The sequence below is a fragment of the Aquarana catesbeiana genome, linkage group LG01 (genome assembly GCF_042186555.1).
Source record: "Aquarana catesbeiana isolate 2022-GZ linkage group LG01, ASM4218655v1, whole genome shotgun sequence".
NCBI classification, from domain to species: Eukaryota; Metazoa; Chordata; class Amphibia; order Anura; family Ranidae; genus Aquarana; species Aquarana catesbeiana.
This window is the reverse complement of record NC_133324.1, coordinates 568,982,038-569,001,114: the sequence shown is the minus strand read 5'-3', so window position 1 is coordinate 569,001,114 and position 19,077 is coordinate 568,982,038. Positions and strand designations below refer to the sequence as shown.

At 42.0% G+C, this 19,077-nt stretch overlaps 1 protein-coding gene and 1 pseudogene across 1 annotated transcript in view; one reads left to right on the top strand and one right to left on the bottom strand.

Annotated features, from left to right (window-relative positions):
• Nucleotides 1-225: 225 nt before the first annotated feature.
• LOC141127195 (uncharacterized) lies at nt 226-11,946 on the bottom strand (annotated as a pseudogene).
• Nucleotides 11,947-16,747: 4,801 nt separating this feature from the next.
• Nucleotides 16,748-19,077, top strand: part of LOC141106374 (uncharacterized) — a 54,535-nt gene continuing 52,205 nt past the window's right edge. Inside the window, exon 1 of the mRNA XM_073597146.1 lies at nt 16,748-16,850. Coding sequence (XP_073453247.1) covers nt 16,829-16,850 — 22 coding nt within the window. The 5' untranslated portion in view covers nt 16,748-16,828. The remainder of the gene's footprint in view (nt 16,851-19,077) is intronic.

The window sequence follows — 19,077 nt, the reverse complement described above, 5'->3', positions numbered from 1 at the left end:
GGCTATCATGGTGCACGGCGGGTGTCCCGGTGGAAGGGGCCTGGGTGGTACTCTGTGTACAGCGGGGTGAACCCCTCCTTCCCAAACACCTGGAGGAGCCAATGCTCAACAAATTCTGTGGGGTCTCTATCTTTCGTCTTCTCCGGGAGCCCCACTATGCGAATGTTGTTGCATCTCGAACGATTTTCAATATCGTCGGATTTAAGTTCGTTTGCCCTGGCAATTCTAGCTGTTTGTGTGTCTTCTTAGGAGTGCCATCTGTTTGTCTTCCAGCTCATTGATGCGGCCTTCTGCCGCTGTAGTGCACTCTCTTGTTTTCTGCAGGTCATGTCGAAAGAACCCCAGGGTGTGCACCGATGCTGTGCATTTGTGCACCGCTCTCAGTATCTCGGCCAGGGTGGGTTGATCAGCATCTTCCCCCTCTTCCTCATCCTCCATGTCAGGGAAGGGCTGACTAGTGGGAGCTGAAGGGCCCTGTACAGGTGGCTTATCCTCCAGCTGGGAATGAAATACAGCTGGGGTATTTAGCATGTCCTCCCTGCTCCCCTGTGCCGCCAAGCCCGTCAGTTTTTGGGCATAATACAGCATATCCCTTGGGGGATCTTTTCCTGTCCCTCTGGGGGTCTTTGGGGGCTTACCCGTGTCCTTCAGCTTCTCCATGCCTCCTGCGCACTGGGAGAGAGGAGCCGCGGCGCCATGTTGGAATTCCGGCAGCCCCGTCTCCGTCTGTTTTTGGGTCATCATGGCCCCATCATGTATATATACATACGGCGGTCAGCAAGTGGTCAATAACAACTCCCCCCCCCCCGTGCATCAACTTTGAGTTGGTCTTAGTTACCACCAATTTGCTTATCTGTGAACTGGTGGTAATTCTTTCACAATCTGTTGCAGCCAGGGCTGGTCCTACCACTAGGCAAACTAGGCGGCCACCTAGGGCGCTCTGCTGCCTAGGGCGCCCTGCCGCTGGTTTCCCTACTCTCTGTCTCCGTGCTATGTAAGTTTTCAGTGCTGTATTATAAATACCTCTGTAATAAATGTTATAACCTCTAGTGGCTGCTGCTGGGATAAAGCGTGCACATCTAGGGGGATGCAGGGGATCATGCAGCCGCTCTATAGTGTCATTATAGAGGCGCAGCACTGGAGGACATGTCCTGATGGAACGGAAGCAAACATCCCCTGCGCGCCTCTATGATCAGTGCTCTCTACTGCAGCCGCATGCTTCCTCTAGCACCGGCTTCTGTCACACTGATGCTCGGGCAAAGGGGGTGATTCAGGGGTGGAGCCGGGGGGGGGGGGGCATCAAAATTAGGTTTTGCCTGGGGTGCCAAAAATCCTTGCACCAGACCTGGTTGCAGCCACAGTGACAGATCCTAAAAATGGTGGTAGTAAGAACTACCTGAATCTCCTGAAAGTGCTGGGAATTGTACCCAAAGTGATGCAAAGCTTTCATGAATTAGTTGCAGGCCATGTTAAAGGGTTCATACCACCAAAAAAGTAATGTTACTGCTTTATTTAATTCCCCCAAATATGTTTTTGGTGAAAAGTATTATTTGGATACACTATGTAACCTCAGAGGATAATTTAGGGTCTGCCTTGTGAGTGAAAGATTTGAATGCCTGTTATCATCAACAATGTTCTTGACTGTGAAGAAATTTCCTATTGTGCCATCATCAAACTTTGTATAATAGGTGGTTATAGCAATACCACGTTTACAGTATAGAAAGATACATGTTCCTTCATTTGAGGCAGAATATAAATATTGGTGCTTTGGAATTGGAGTTTAGCTAAGGATTCAGTTTCATGTTTTTCACTGGCAACTACATATTTTATTTTATGATTTCATACAGCTAAGCTAAAGGTTGCAGCAGTACTATCAGAGATGAGAAGTGACGGAGTATCTTGACCTTATAATTTAGGAAGTTGTAGAGCTATTCATCCCGTGAAACTGCATGTACATTTGTTCTGTGAGAATAAGGGGAAAATCTAATATTATTAGGCTGTTTTCTCTCTAAGTCAAATGTCATTCAACCAAACAGAATCGAGTAAACCAAGAAAATACACCATTATGGCCACTAGATGAAGTCAACAATCCTAGTAAATAAGTATTTATTTCCCTTTCATCAATCTAGTGTCCATAATTCAATATTTTCCCGGTTAACTCTATTCTGTATGAATGAATAACATTCAACTTGAAGAGAAAATACAGATTTTGCCAGCATTTGCACAGAACCAATGTACATGCAGTTTTGCAGGGCTAATAGCTCTGCAAATTTTAATTTTTGTGTTTTTAATGTATATTTTTAATCCATTTTGTAGAGATTTTTTTTATGGATTAGGTATTTATGTATATATTTAATGTTTATACTTATTGTCTGTCTATACATTATTGTGTGTAATAATAGGGGTCTTATTGGAGGGCCTCTATTCATTTTAGGGTTCTGACTACACTCAGCTGAGCCAAGATAAAAGTGATTCTTTTGACAGATTTAAGTCACACATTCAGTAAACTCGGGTTACCGCTTGCAACCTGTTTTTCCTGCAATTAATTCCGGGTAAAACAAAAATGCAGTGGTGCCCCACACTGCAAGGGTTACATGTTCTTTAATGTTGGATTTCTAGTAGGCGATTATTGCCAGCAGCTATATCTGCAAGCAATAATAATTGGGGTTGATTTACTAAAACTGGAGCATGCAAAATCTGGTGCAGCTCTGCATAGAAACCAGTTTTTTTTGTCAAAGCTCAATTGAACAAGCTGAAGATAGAAGCTGATTGGCAACCATGCAGACCTTCACCAGGTTTTCCACTCTGCAGTTTTAGTAAATGCACCTTGTGTTCTCCCAGCAGGGACGGCTCCTCGCCAGGAGAAGACCATAGCTCAGCGGAAGAAATTCCTCCATCAAACACTTGCAGAAAATTGAGCAATTTTCTTTTCTGTAACCCATGATTGGAGGGGATTTTCCCCCAGAGCCCGCTGTCACTATTTGAAAATACTGCAGCCATGTGGGCCTCTGTTTCCTGTAAATTACTTGAACTACAAGTACTGTCAGGCTTTGTGGCTGATGGCTTGTAGTTCTGAATGGACTGCGAGGTTGTTGATGAGCGGCCTCATAGTTCATTCACAGGCCCTGAAAAGCTGCAGGGCTTCTCTGCAGGAGTCTGCCATTGCACCCGATCCACTGATGACAAGTGCAATGCTTTCCAGGCTCCTTAGTTAAAAAAAAAATAAATGCACATTTCTTTCCTTCAAAAATATGTGTATTTATTATTTTTTTTCCCAAAAGGGGAACTTATCCTTTAAAGTGAATGTCAAGTCAAAGCCTTTTTTCCTAGTTTTGGATGAAGTGGGGAAGAATTAGTACTCCTATCAGGGGCTCTGTTAGAGAGATATCCTCTCATTTCCAGTTCTTCTGACAAAGATTTCACCAGATGCATGCTGCAAATTATATTTCTAATTCGATCTCATTTGGGTAGAAAGGAATCATTACACATACCGCATAGACCAGATCTCCATAGGCGATGACACCGACACCACTGCGTCGGCTCCGCATCTGGGTTGTAGACTTCTGCTGTAAACAAGGATTCCTCACCAGTGAATCCGCCACATATATAGATCTGTACAAACATAATAAAAGTTATATTAAATGGCATTGGGGTGGGGGAAACGCATAGGTGTGAAAAGACCATAACAGTACAGCAATACACCAGAAGCCTGATATAGCTCAAAGGCAGGTGAGAAACCCCAGTGTGTTACTTACTTCCAGTGCTGCTTACCTAAAGTGGTTTGAAGGCAGAGGTTTTTTTTTTACCTTACTACTTTCTATGCGGTAAGGTAAAAAACCTTCTGCATGCAGCTCCCCCCCCCCCCCAAATACATACCTGAGCCTAAACCCGATCTAGCGATGTGCACGAGAGCCGAGGCTCTCTGAGCTCTCTCCTTCCTCATTGGCTCAGATACAGCGGAGGGAGTGGGAGGCGGGGCCGAGCCCTGCTCTGTGTGTTCATATACTCAGGAGCGAGCACACATGACTGCCCCCATAGCCAGTGGCTTGCTATGGGGGCACTCAATGGGGGGGAGCCAGGAGTGCCAGTAGGGGACCGGAAAACAGGGGGATTGGGGCTGATCTGTGCAAAACCATTGCTCAGAGCAGGTAAGTATAACAGGTTTGTTATTTTTTTTTTTTTTTTAAACTGTACCTTTACAATCACTTTAAAAGAAGCCTGGACAATACCCAGTACTCTGCTTATGCTTGTCTGTTTTGTGCATAATAATTGTATAAACAAAGGAATTACAAAAAAATACCCATTCTTTCTTCACTGCTTAGCAGGTCCCTGACCTAGAAGAAGAAACACCCTCTGACCCCCATGTCATTGCTGAGTCTTGTAGTGGCCCAGTGGTAAGGGGATGGAAACACTTCATACTACAGCGCACAAAGGAATCCGACGCTCACAGAAGTGTTGAATGCTGAAGAAAGCAACAGAGGCTGCAGCTCTAGAATGTAGGTGTGTGTAAGACCATTTGGTTTTTAAGTGGGTGTCTATATCTTACCTTGCCATTGGGGGTGGTGGCTTTTGCATCACTTCTTATTTCATTCATTGGAGCTATAAGATCCCATTGATTGGTTTCTGGGTCGTAACATTCTGCAGATTTCAGGCAAATGTGGCCATCAAACCCGTCCATGGCGTAGAGCCGGTTTTCCAGGACTGCCGTGCTGACATAGCATGGCTTATGATTCATTGGAGCCACTTGTTGCCAGATCTTCTTGACTGGGTCAAACCGTCTTACGCTATTAAAGAAATCCATGCCATTAAACCCTCCAACCAGGTACACATAGTCATTTAGGTATGCCGTTCCATGATAGGCCCTGGGGCTTTCCATATCATAGGTAATGTCAACCCAGCGGTCGACCCTGCAGTCGTAGGACTCCATGGCGTTGGTAGGGCCATTAGAGCTCCAGCCACCAACGGCGAGTAGAATTGCACTTGGCAGGCGTGGCCTTGTCAATGGGTTCATGAAATCTGACCTGGAGGATCCATTTGCGTTTAAGTCATACTTTGTTTTCAGCACACTGGTGACAATATTCATACATTCTTTGTTGTCCTTTACATGGATGTTGGTTATCACGTTGTTCATCAAATACTTGGTGTTTATCAAGGCCAATCGAACCTGGGGAAGAAGAGAAAAAGGGGTTTTATTTTGTAGAGGTCAACAAAACTCAATAGACAAAACTCATCAAGGTATAACAATCCAATACAATTTTGGCACTACATAAGCTGTGAAGTATACAATTTCCTTATCTAAAGAATATTGATAAGGAAGCAGACTTTACTCAGTGGTGTTAAAAATCCCATTTATAATTCAACAGTACCAGAGGAGTGCTTCATTGGAGGGGTGGTGGTAAGTAGACATGTGCACTGCTGAAAAATGTGTTCGTTTTCGTCTTCATTTCTTTTGTTTATTTTTTTTTTCGTTTTTCGGGTCATTTGTTATGATCGCAATTCGTAAATTCGTACATTCGCTCATTCATACATTCGTAAATTCATACATTTGTACATTCGTAAATTCATACATTTGTAAATTTGTACATTCGTACATTAGTAAATTCGTACATTCGTACATTAGTAAATTCGTACATTCGTACATTAGAAAATTTGTATATTCATAAATTCATACATTTGTAAATTAGAACATTTGTAAATTTGAAATTTGAAAATCCAAAAACCCGAAAATTTGAAAATCTGAAATAGTAACTAACTATTAATTTGTAGGTATTGTAATTTCCTTTCAAATTTGGCTGTTAGTGAACGTAACAAATACGAATTTATCCGAAGTTACGAATTATCCGAAATAACTAATGCTGCATCTAAACAAATGGAACGGAACAAATTAATAATAATAATAAAAAGTTTTTATTATCATTATTGTTATTTATTATTATTAATTCATTATGTTCCATTCGTTTGGATACGGCATTCGTTATTTCGGATCATTTGTAACTTCAAATAAATTTGTATGTGTTACGTTCACTAACAGCCAAATTTTAAAGGAAATTACAATACCTATAATTTAATAGTTACTAGTAATAGTAAAATAGTAATTATTATTTCAGATTTCCGAATTTCCGATTTTACAAATTTACAAATTCACTAATTTACTAATGTACTTATTTACGAATGTACTCATTTACGAATATACGAATGTACGAATTTACGAATTTACAAATTTTATAATTTACGAATATTCAGAAACATTTGTTAAACGGGTTTTCGTTAATTTGGATATTTCCGAATTAACGAATTTGTCAAAATTTGTTAAAAAACAAATTCGGAGAAAAACGAATTGCACATGTCTAGTGGTAAGATTCAGTGACACGAGGTTCCACTAGGCCGCTGCAGTATATGATGATCAAAGGTAGTCTGTTCGAGACTGGAGCAATGGAGACACCCTGAAAAGGAGGCCTATTCGTCCATGCTCCTCCAGGACCTCTACCTACATCTGCACCTTTGCTTTTCCTAACCAGTGGAGCTCTCTCACTACTTTACTGCCTCATTGCGAGTGGGGAAAATGATCACCGTCCTCCCCAAGATGGCCACCCGGAGACCAATATAGAAGCATTTCCTCCCCACTGGACCCCCGCTAACAAGAACTACCTCAGTTACACTATCAGGTTGGAGGATGTGCTGCAGCCTGCCCCTGCCTACATACTGGTTGGAGTTAGCATAAATCCAGGGAATGTTGGCTATGGTCAGGGAGCCTATAGGGAAACAAACATGATCTAGCCATAAATGGGTTGGGATAGCAAACACTCTCAGATATTGAAAGGTACCTTAAGACTGTTCAGTTTAAAGAGGAGGTTCACTCTGGAAAAAAATAAATAAAAGTCAGCAGCTATAAATCCTGTAGCTGCTGACTTTTAATAAAAGTACACTAACCTGTCCAGGGATCCAGCGCCGGCATACTAACTGTGGGCAGCTGGCTTTGCTGATTTCAGCTTCACAGCTGGCTGCCCTCTGTGCATGCGTGAACCTCGCTACACTTTGTGAATGGTCCTGCAGTCTTCTGGGACCTGTGACGTGTCCCAGAAGACTGCATGGATGGAGGGAGAGGAGAACTTCAACTCAGATCGCCTAGAAGATTTGAGCGGGTACCTGTCAAAACTAGGTACCCACTCCCCTCCCCCCCACCAAAATTAGGTGCCAAATGTGGCAACGCGTGTCGATCCCCCTGAAGTAGATACGTCATCCCTGCATCGACACGCGTTGGGGAGGGGTCAGGACGGCACAACAGGCAGCTTGTAAGCTGAGGAGGACGCTCGTATCATCCCGATACCATTTTGGTATATAGCTGTACATGCTTATCATAGAATGGTGCATTGACGCACCTGATCTGTGTGAGTACCCCTGAAGGGGATTTTGCTTTATTTAATAAATTGTTTAAAACTTTATTGCACTATCGAGTTTTCCTATTTTATATATCCCGGATGGATATGCTGAGGAGCCCAGGAGCCTGACACTATTAAAGAGCCCAGAGGTGGTTCACATGCGTGCTTTGACTTAGCTTAATTGCAAAGTCGCACGCTCTAAGGTGAGCGTTCACTACCTAAGGGGGGCACCTGAGTAATGACACCCTAGCACGTTTTGGATCACATACCAATTTGTTTTTGAAAATAACACGGACTATATTATCACGTTATCTGTGACGCAGCTGGATGCTCTTCATATGCACATGAGCGCCTTGTCATATGACCTGAACCAAACATTTTGCTTGTATTGCTTTTCTCAGCACGGTCATCAATGACGTTTTTGGACACTTTATAACTGCACAGGAGCACTTTGCTGTATTATCTGTATATGCCTTCGGTATTTTAAACACAGTTATGCACCAAGCACTTTTAAATTGAGTTTACCATTATATGTTATATGCATTTATTTTAATTATTTACTCATATAAGTATTTAATCTATTTATTACTCATTTGATTGAATGATTATTTTGGAAGTAATATACACATTTTTTAGTGTATACTACAACTAATATCACTTTTTAGCGCAGCGTATGTAATTTATTCTTTTGTCTTTGCACGATATATGTGACGTGTTTAACTCTAGCAGCTTTTATCTAGCATCTAGGCAGTGGTGGCTTGCAGGATTTCTCCCATTTTTGTTTACAAGAATTCACGTTACACTGCTGTTTTTCAAATAAAGTTTTTAATCATTCAATATGTGTTTTTTTTTTTGTTTTGGATTTGCAGTAACACAAATGCTACACGTAGGTCTGTAGTTGAAGGTAGCCCAGGTAAAGTGAATGTTGTATGCGCAAACTGCTGGCGCTATATAAATCCTGCATAATAATATTAATAATAATAATGTCAAGCAACAACTTTTTGCTGCACAGTAAAGCCTTCTTAGATCAGAAGATTTTCACAAGTCTCATTCAATCACATCTCCCAAAAATAAGAGGATAACTCCTCATTTCAGGACAGCAAGCAGAACCATGCAAATAATTGCCTTTCAGAAAACTGGCCAGATGCACATCCAGAACCAGTGTGCAAATATGGGTCAATATTATAGAGCCATTTATTCCAAACTGCATACAGCTTTTTTTCTGAGTCCACTGTTCACAAAGACAAAACAACAAAGTGAACCAAAAAACTGCATATGAGCACAACACACAGAAAGTGCACTGGGGTGGATCAAATGGTCCCCACCCGAAGAGGAAAGATCCCACCCTTAACCCCCCCTCCCCCCTTCGTGGAGTGCATGACTCCTGATAAGGGTGAGGCACACTCAGGTCCACCTAACCAAAAGATCCGGCAGACCCCTCTCCCTGTGATCAGCCGAAGCCAACCAATGAGTTGTGGGTGGGGGCTCTCCTGAAGAACCCCCAAGGCTAGGGAGGAATGAACCTAAATGCAACTAGGGAAACATTCCGAACCCCCACATTACCCAGTGGGCAGTTGATTTGGCTTGTTTACCATGGAGAAGATCCCATCAGGGCCCACATCATACCAGCAGGGATACTATATAGCCAGCCAATCTGCTTGATGGCAGGATACCCCTACTGGACATAAGATAAGAACACATTTTTTTTTAAACACCCAAGTGTACACAAAAGTGCACTGAAGGGTGTGTCTCTTGTCCACCCACCCACCTGAAAGGAGTAAGACCGTTCCTGCCCCCCCACCGAGGAGCAAGCTCCTGACAGGGGCAGGGCCTGCAAATCTTTTAAAGCCCCTATATGTCATCTGTTTAGAGTTACACAGAAGCACTGGGGCTAAAATAATTCCTCTAATTTTTTTTATAAAATTCTCCTTAAAGTGGGCGTGGCAGGGGTGTGTGTCCTATGCCTACATACTTTTGCCACTAGGTCTCCCTTGTTCCCATCTCAAAAAGTTGGAAGGTATACTAAAGTACACACACTCCAGAGCGCTATAGCAGCTGGGAGTGTGTAAAAAACCATGACTGCAGCTCTAAAAATCCGAATCCCCATCAAGTGGCTGGGGACTCTGATTTTACCGCCCCCCTCCCCCCACATTTTGGCGCCCTAAGGTGGTTGCATAAGCCGCCTTATGGTAGCGCCAGCCCTGCTTGGAAACCAACAAGACTGTATACAGTAGCCATACAATTTGGGTTGAGAAGGAACTAAAGCAATCAAAAAACCCTCCAACTGAATCATTGCACGGCACAGTAGCTATTCACATGTCTCATTCTATCACATATCCCAAAAATAAAATAATGATTTCTCATTTCAGGACAAGGAGGCGGAGCCATGCAAATCATTGCTTTGCACCCCATTGGCCAGATGCGCCATACACCAGCTGTTCTGGACATGCAGCTGGCCAATGGGCCATAAAGCAGCGATTTTCATGGCTCTTTGCAGAATTGTATGTTTTCGGCTCTATAAGCTATAATGGGAGCGCTTAACACGTGTTTTTGTTTGTTTATCAGGCGCTATCAGTTAAAAATCTATGGGGCCAAAAATGTGTGATTTTGCTCCTATACGGCAAATTGTAAAAAAGTGTACAAACATGCAAAATTTTTGTGCTCTATAAATCCTGTATAATACTTTATATTTTTTTTATTTTTTAAGAAGTAAAAGTTTTACAGTCTCCAGTTTAAAACTACCCGCTCAGGGGAACGTAAATCCTGTATAATATTAATAATAAATGACATGGCTATGCTCACACTCAGGTTTGAATAGGGGCAAGACTGAGCCCATATTGCATAAATATTTGAACGTGGTGCTTTTGCAATCATTTGGCCAGCCTCTGTAGTACCTCTTGTAAGCCACAAGATGTCAGTCTTCTGGGTTCAATAATCCCCAGTGTCACTCAGCCCGGTCTCTGTGCTTGGAGAGCGATGAAAACATAAACACATCGCCACATATATATGACCAGACGGATCAAGGCACACTTCTATGAGGCTGCATATTTGCATACGGCCATCGGGAAGGGGTAATAAAATGTATCAAAAAAAGTTCATTTATTCATTTTTTGCATTTAAGCCCGCAGGGTGTTGCATTCACAATCAGTGCATTATGGGTGCAATGAATAGACTCCTGCATTGCTTATCCCCATGTCCAGAAAAAAAGTGTAGCCGGCAACTCCAGATTCCCACAGAATATCTTTATTGCTACATGAATGTCAAGATTAAAAACAGCTAAAGCGTTTCGGCATACAACCTTGTTTAGCCCCAGCCCCAGGACCGTACAGAAGTGTGGTCCTTCTGATAGAGTTGGAAGATGGCACTTGTGTATGTGATACTTTTTTTTTGCTTTTTTTAAATTTGAAATCAATTTTTTATTAATATTTTCATATTAATAGGGCAGAGAAAGGAAGAAGTCAAGAAAAAAGGAAGTATATAATATTATTAATAATAAATCACATGGCTATGATAACACTCAGGTTTGGGGGCAAGATTGATGCATGACCCATTTGAACATAGTGCAATCATTCGGCCAGCCTCTGCAGTACCTCTTGTAAGCCACAAGATGTCAGTCTTCTGGGCTGAATAATCCCCAGTGTCACTCGACCTAGAAGACTGAGGAAAGACATTGAGGAAAGAGACTTTTGTAGCATAATATAACCACTAATGCAAACAGCAATCCTAAACACAGATCGAAGTGCAGCCCCAAAATGTTATACCATTGCATGGCATTGATAAAAACTGTCATTGGAAAGTTGTACTAATCTATTCGGTTATTTTTGGATGAAAGGCTGATTAAAAAGCTGGGATAAGACTTAGGAACGCAATCCTGAGGAGCATCGTAGAGGAGGAACATACAAAGCAATGCATAATATTTCACCAAGCCTTCAGCTCCAGTCTGGGAGTGTTGAATGCAGATCCTACATTGCTATTCACCTTTATTGGCCAGAAAAGTCTCTAATTTTCCCTCTGATTTAGCTTCACTTAGTTGCTGGGGCCTAATCCTCCCTGACCTAATGACTAGGCCATGCCCAACAGGCATTGAAGTAAACTGTCTCTGTGACCAGTGGAGGCCAACTGTCACCAGACAGGGGAAGGCGATGGGAGGCCATTACAATATGGAGGTCAATTCTCATTGAGTGCTAATGTTGGCTGCAGTTCTTGGACAAGGTTATAGCAGATTGATTAGAACTAAATGGGTCTAAGTTTTGTACCAGTAATGATTTATCTACACTTACCTAAAATAAAGGCTGCCTACAGAGAGAATGATCTTATGGGCTTTGAACTCGACATCATCCACCTTTATGGTAACATCACAAAATTCGTCCTCCAGCCGCAGCTCATCGAATGTGGCCCAGGCCATTCTTCTAATTGTCTGTTCCAGGATGTCAGTATTGAGACAGGCTGATAGAGCCCCAAAATCCCAATCCATGGCCAGCCCTGGAGGTCCTGCTGTGCCCGTCCGTGACATGTCTCTGTCTCTACCGAACTGACAGTTGGCTGTACTGCTGAGGTTACCTGACATTTCAAAACTGACCAATCAGAAGCCACTTTACTACTCTAAGTTATATTATAAAGTTTTGATATCTGGCCATTACAGACAATGCTATTGGTTGTCCTTTGTATTGATATCAAGTCATTACCCATATACAGTACATCTGTCGCTATAAAGCAGTATTAAACCCAAAAGCAAACATTTATTATATTGCCGCTTTCCAATTCTTAGGTTTTCGTTCCTTTGTTTTCATCAGGTGATCCAGCCAGTAAGTCTGTTGTTTTACCAAAAGGTCAATCTGTCCTGCAGATGTAGCAGTTAGAGGGATGAGACATACCATTTAACACTGACAGAGATGTTTACAATAATCCGCTTTTATTTATTCATGTAAAACCTTTATCCCAAAAGGAACAAACCTGTTTGTTGTAACTGATTATAAAGTATTAGCTGGCGTTCAGCTTCGATTTGTTAGAGTATTTAAATCTGCTAGTCCATCTAACACTCCCCTCCCACCAGATTGACAATGCTGCTGCCAAAAGGTGCTCCCTGTGCTCCTTCATCCAGAGTGGGGGGCACTATAATACAGGAGGTGTGTTACTGGCCAGATCACCAGGTGAAAACAGGTCACCTTAAGGAGTAACTTAACTTTCTTAGTCTGGGTGATCTTTGTACATATATATATATATATATATATATATATATTAGGCATGTGCAATTCGTTTCGTTACAAATTCGTTTTTTAACGAATTTCGACAAATTCGTTAATTCGGGAATATCCGAATTAACAAAAACCCGTTTAACAAATTTTTTCTGAATATTCGTAAATTTGATAAAATTGGACATTCATAAATTCGGGCATTCGTACATTTGTACATTCGCAATTTACGAATGTACATTCGTACATACATACATTAGTAAATTAGTGAATTCGTAAATTTGTAAATTCGAAAATTCGGAAATGTGAAATAATAGTTAACTAATAATAATTTAACTATTAGTAATTACTAGTAACTTTTAAATTATAGGTATTGTAATTTCCTTTAAAATTTGGCTGTTAGTGAACGTAACACATACAAATTTATCCGAAGTTATGAATGATCCGAAAAAACGGAATGGAACGCAATGAATTAATAACAATAAATAACAATAATAATAATAACGTTTTATTATTATTATTTATTATTAATTTGTTCCGTTCCATTTGTTTAGATGCGGCATTAGTTTCGGATAATTCGTAACTTCGGATAAAGGCGGCTGGCATTCCGCAACTGTGGGGGGAGGCGCCACTTCTAATTTTGACTGTCCTATCATCCTGGACCACAAACCTTCCTCACTGTGCTATATGTTTTCTGCTGCACCATTGGCATGGTTATATCTTCTTAGTCCTCTTCATCAAATTATCAGAAATTTATCAGAAATCAGAAATTATCAGAAATCAGAAAGTAGAACTATAGGCAACACTTTTTTTTTTTCTATTTTGGATAGAGTAAGGGAGGATTATAACCCCTGTCAGTTTATTTTTTACTATCCCGGTGTCCCATTGCAGTGATTTCCCCTCACTTCCTGCCCCCTAGCCAAACAGGAAGTGAGAGGAAATCTATGCAAATTAAGGGAATCCATTGCCCCCCCCCCCCCAGGCCCTCAGAACTAGTGTCCCCACTCGAAAAATTTCAGGGTGGGCTTAAACAGCAAGGGGTGTGGCCTTGCCAGGAAGGAGTGGGTCATATTTAAATTAGGTGGATGCATGAGTTTAGTCAGGCCTAGGGCAGCACAAAACCTAAATACACTACTGCATAAGACTACAGTGATGGGCACGGTGAGGCTGCAGTGATGGGCACAGTGAGGCTACAATGATGGGCACTGTAAGGCTGCAATGATGGGCAGTGAGGCTGCATTGATGGGCAGTGATGCCGGCAGCCTCTGTGTTGTCCGTGCCGCACTGCATCCTGAAAATTTACCAGTAGCTGCTGCATTTCCTACCCTAGGCTTATACTTGAGTCAATGAGTTTTCCCAGTTTTTTTGTGGTAAAATTAGGTGCCTCGGCTTACAGTGGGGACGGAAAGTATTCACACCCCCTTAAATTTTTCACTCTTTGTTATATTGCAGCCATTTGCTAAAATCATTTAAGTTCATTTTTTTCCTCATTAATGTACACACAGCACCCCATATTGACAGAAAAACACAGAATTGTTGACATTTTTGCAGATTTATTAAAAAAAGAAAAACTGAAATATCACATGGTCCTAAGTATTCAGACCCTTTGCTGTGACACTCATAAATTTAACCACTTCAATACCTGTGTATAGACATATGACGTCCACAGATGGGATCTCCCATCCTGGGTGGACGTCATATGATGGCCTCGGGTTCCCGGCCGTCTAAGGGGCACGAGCGCGCACCCGCCGCGTTGCTCGGGACCGGGCCGGACCGTGGATCTGTGTGTGTAAACACACAGATCCACGTCCTGTCAGGTGAGAGGAGAGTGATCTGTATTCCCAGTACAGCGGAACACTGATCGGTCTCCTCCCCTTGTACGTCCCCACCCCCTACAGTTAGAAGCATTCCCTAGGAAACACATTTAACCCCTTGTGTCCCCCAGTGGTTAACCCCTTCACTGCCTGTCACATTTACACAGCAATCCATGCAATTTTATAGGATTGATCGCTGTATAAATGTGAATGGTCCCAAAAATGTGTCAAAAGTGTCCGATGTGTCCGCCATAATGTCGAAGTCATGAAAAAAAAACGCTATCGCCGCTATTACTAGTAAAAAAAATTAATAAATAATTTTTTTTTAAAAATGCCATAAATCTATCCCGTATTTTGTAGACGCTATAACTTTTGCGCAAACCAATCAATATACGCTTATTGCGATTTTGTTTACCAAAAATATGTAGAAGAATATGTATCGGCCGAAACTGAGGAAAAAATTTGTTTTTTTTTTTTAAAAATTGGGATATTTATTATAGCAAAAAGTAAAAAATATTGTGTTTTTTTCAAAATTGTCGCTCTTCTTTTGTTTATAACGCAAAAAATAAAAACCGCAGAGGTGATCAAATACCACCAAAAGAAAGCTCTATTTGTGGGAAAAAAAGGACGTCAATTTTGTTTGGGTACAATGTCGCACGACCGCGCAATTGTCGTTTAAAGTGCGACAGCGCTGAAAACTAAAAATTGGTCTGGGAAGGAAGGGGGTGAAAATGCCCTGTATTGAACCGGTTAACTCAGGTGCTGTCCATTTCTTCTGATCATACTTGAGATGGTTCTACACCTTCATTTGAGTCCAGCTGTGTTTAATTTTACTGATTGGACTTGATTTGGAAAGCCACACACCTGTCTACATAAGACCTTACAACTCACAGTGCTTGTCAGAGCAAATGAGAATCATGAGGTCAAAGGAACTGCCTGAAGAGCTCAGAGACAGAATTGTGGCAAGGCACAGGTCTGGCCAAGGTTACAAAAAAATTTCTGCTGCACTTAAGGTTCCTAAGAGAACAGTGGCCTCCATAATCCTTAAATGGAAGACGTTTGGGATGACCAGAACCCTTCCTAGAGCTGACCGTCTGGCCAAATGAGCTATCGGGGGGAGAAGAGCCTTGGTGAGAGAGGTAAAGAAGAACCCAAAGATCACTGTGGCTGAGCTCCAGAGATGCAGTCGGGAGATGGGAGAAAGTTGTAGAAAGTCAACCATCACTGCAGCCCTCCACCAGTCGGGACTTTATGGCAGAGTGGCCCGACGGAAGCCTCTCCTCAGTGCAAGACACATGAAAGCCCGCATGGAGTTTGCTAAAAAAACACCTGAAGGACTCCAAGATGGTGAGAAATAAGATTCTCTGGTCTGATGAGACCAAGATAGAACTTTTTGGCATTAATTCTAAGCGGTATGTGTGGAGAAAACCAGGCATTGCTCATCACCTGTCCAATACAGTCCCAACAGTGAAGCATGGTGGTGGCAGCATCATGCTGTGGGGGTGTTTTTCAGCTGCAGGGACAGGATGACTGGTTGTAATCGAGGGAAAGATGAATGCGGCCAAGTTCAGGGATATCCTGGATGAAAACCTTCTCCAGAGTGCTCAGGACCTCAGACTGGGAAGAAGGTTTCCAACAAGACAATGACCCTAAGCACACAGCTAAAATAACGAAGGAGTGGCTTCACAACAACTCCATGACTGTTCTTGAATGGCCCAGCGAGAGCCCTGACTTAAACCCAATTGAGCATCTCTGGAGAGACCTAAAAATGGCTGTCCACCAACGTTTACCATCCAACCTGACAGAACTGGAGATGATCTGCAAGGAGGAATGGCAGAGGATCCCCAAATCCAGGTGTGAAAAACTTGTTGCATCTTTTCCAAAAAGACTCATGGCTGTATTAGATCAAAAGGGTGCTTCTACTAAATACTGAGCAAAGGGTCTGAATACTTAGGACCATGTGATATTTCAGTTTTTCTTTTTTAATAAATCTGCAAAAATGTCAACAATTCTGTGTTTTTCTGTCAATATGGGGTGCTGTGTGTACATTAATGAGGGAAAAAAATTAACTTAAATGATTTTAGCAAATGGCTGCAATATAACAGAGTGAAAAATTTAAGGGGGTCTGAATACTTTCCATCCCCACTGTATATTCGGGTCGGCTTATACTCGAGTATATATGGTAAGTATTTCATAATGAGCTAGTATGCGATGTATACTAGCTCATTATGCCTTTGTCTTACAGAGTGTTATTTTTTTATGGGTTTACAACCACTTTAAGGAGGTAAATAAAAGGAGCTATATCATGTCTCCGTCATTTATTTGTTCTGCTCTGTTTGAGTTGCTTGGTGCTTGCTCACCTACTGTAACAGAAGGACGCTGACAGCCAAGAGATCACCTGCTAAAGGTGAGGAGTGCTGAGCATGTTCAGCTAGAGGACTACATGAAAGCTTCTGGAAAAATCAGTAAGTAATTTGGGTAAAAATGTACTAATTATTGAAGCAGACTATACAAACATGTATTACTCTGGGAATGTAAGCAATGATATCTAACATTGTGATCTATATACTGGACATACAGGTATATCAGTTTCAATAGCCTGGCAGAAAGGTATTTAGCACTATGATGAAAAATTGAGCACATTTTACTGGGAAATAAGCAATCAACAAAATGTTGTATAAGACGTTACTTCTTCAGTTAAGAAAAAAATCACCCAGTAGCTTTTGACTCTTCACTAGTATGATAAACAGTACTCTCCCTCTACGTCTGTCTCATCTTCTTCATTAATATGTGCATAGGCGTGCGCAGGGGGTGTGATAGATGCACTACGTACAGTGCTGATTCTCCCTACGCCCGAGCTTCCCCCGTGTTGGCCCCCATGCCCTGCAGTGCTGCTGGCTTCCCTCCTCCCCCCCCCGCTGCTGCAGGGGATGTATCAGGATGGAGAGTGAGGAGAGGAGCAAGTAAATGTCATTTACCAGCGCCCTCCTTTTCCAAATGAGCATAGTGAATACACTCACTCACTGTGTTCATATATAACTGAAGCATAGTAAACTGTGTTTACTGTGCTTCCGTTTGTGACTGAACAGGAAGCTGCTCAGCAAAGAGCACTTCCCATTCATTCACTGTCCAGTGCAGCTGAGGCTGAAGAGAAAGGTGTGTGTGAGTTTTGGGGTGCACACCCCTAGTGTTAACCCCTTCCCCGCCAGTCTCATTTATACGGGGATCAGTGCATTTTATTAGCACTGATCACTGAATTGGTGTCACTGGTCCCCAAAAAATGTCACTTAGGGTCAGATTTGTCCGCGGCAATGTCGTAGTCCCACAAAAAAATTGCAGATTGCCGCCATTACCAGTAAAAAAAAAAATAAAAATAAAAGCCCCTAAATCTATCCCATAGTTTGTAGACGCTAGAACTTTTGCGCAAATCAATCAATATACGCTTAATGGGATCTTCTTTTACCAAAAATATGTAACAGAATACATATTAGCCTAAATTTATAAAGAAATGCGTTTTTTCACATTTTTTAGGATGTGTTTTATAGCAGGAAGTAAAAAATAATGTTTTTTTTTTTTTTTTTTTTTTCAAAATTGTCGTGTTTTTTATTTTTTTGTTTATAGCGCAAAAAATAAAAACCACTGAGGTGATCAAATACCACCAAAAGAAAGCTCTATTTGTGGTAAAAAAAAAGGACATCAATTTTATTTGGGTACAGCGTTGCACGACTCCGCGATTGTCAGTTAAAGCGACTCAGTGCCATATCGCAAAAAAATGGCCTGGCCAGGAAGTGGGTAAAACCTTCCGGGGCTGCAGTGGTTAAGCATCACATGCAGCCTTTGTTTAGTATAATTATTACCGTACCTTTTTATATTATTATGAATATTATTTTTGATATTTGGATTTGTGGTTTGAGAATTCTGAAATAACGTTTGTCTTTCCCAGGTAATCAGAAGTACAAAGCGTCTTACCATTAACAGATATGTATTCATAGGAGTGTTACATTTACATAATATTATAGAGGATTGGTTAGCTTTCAGCTACGGAAATTGTTACATATCGAATTTATCGGAGTATAACACGCACCCCAAGTTTAGGAGGGAATTTTAAGGAAAAAAACTTTTTAAGGAAAAAAACTTACATTTAAATGCCCATCAATGCAGCCTTGTCAGTGTCCATCTGCATGCTTGTCCAGTGTCATTTGCAGCCTTGCCAGTGTCCACCTGCAGCCTTGTCAGTGTCATTTGCAGCCTTATCAGTGTCCACCTGCAGCCTTGTCAGTGTCCATCTGCAGCCTTGTCAGTGTCCATCTGCAGCCTTGTCAGTGACATTTGCAGCCTTGCCCAGGCTGCAGTTAAACTGCAGTGACTTGTCAGTGTCACTGCAGTTTGAAAATGGCACCACCGGCACCGAGATACATAGAGCCGGCTCTTCTTGGCTCCTCTCATAGTCCTGCCCAGGCTGGGCGTGACTGTGAGCGGAGCCGAGCGCCGCCCATATACATACATAGCCAAGTGTACTCAGCTAGGCTCGGCTAGCTCCGCTCACAGTCACGCCCAGTCCCTGTGTTATGTCCATCATAGGGAGTGACTGTGAGCGGAGCTAGCCGAACTTAGCCGAGTACACTCGGCTAGCTATGTATATCGGCGGCTGGCTCGCTCCGCTCACAAACAGCGGGGGGGGATTGGCGGGGA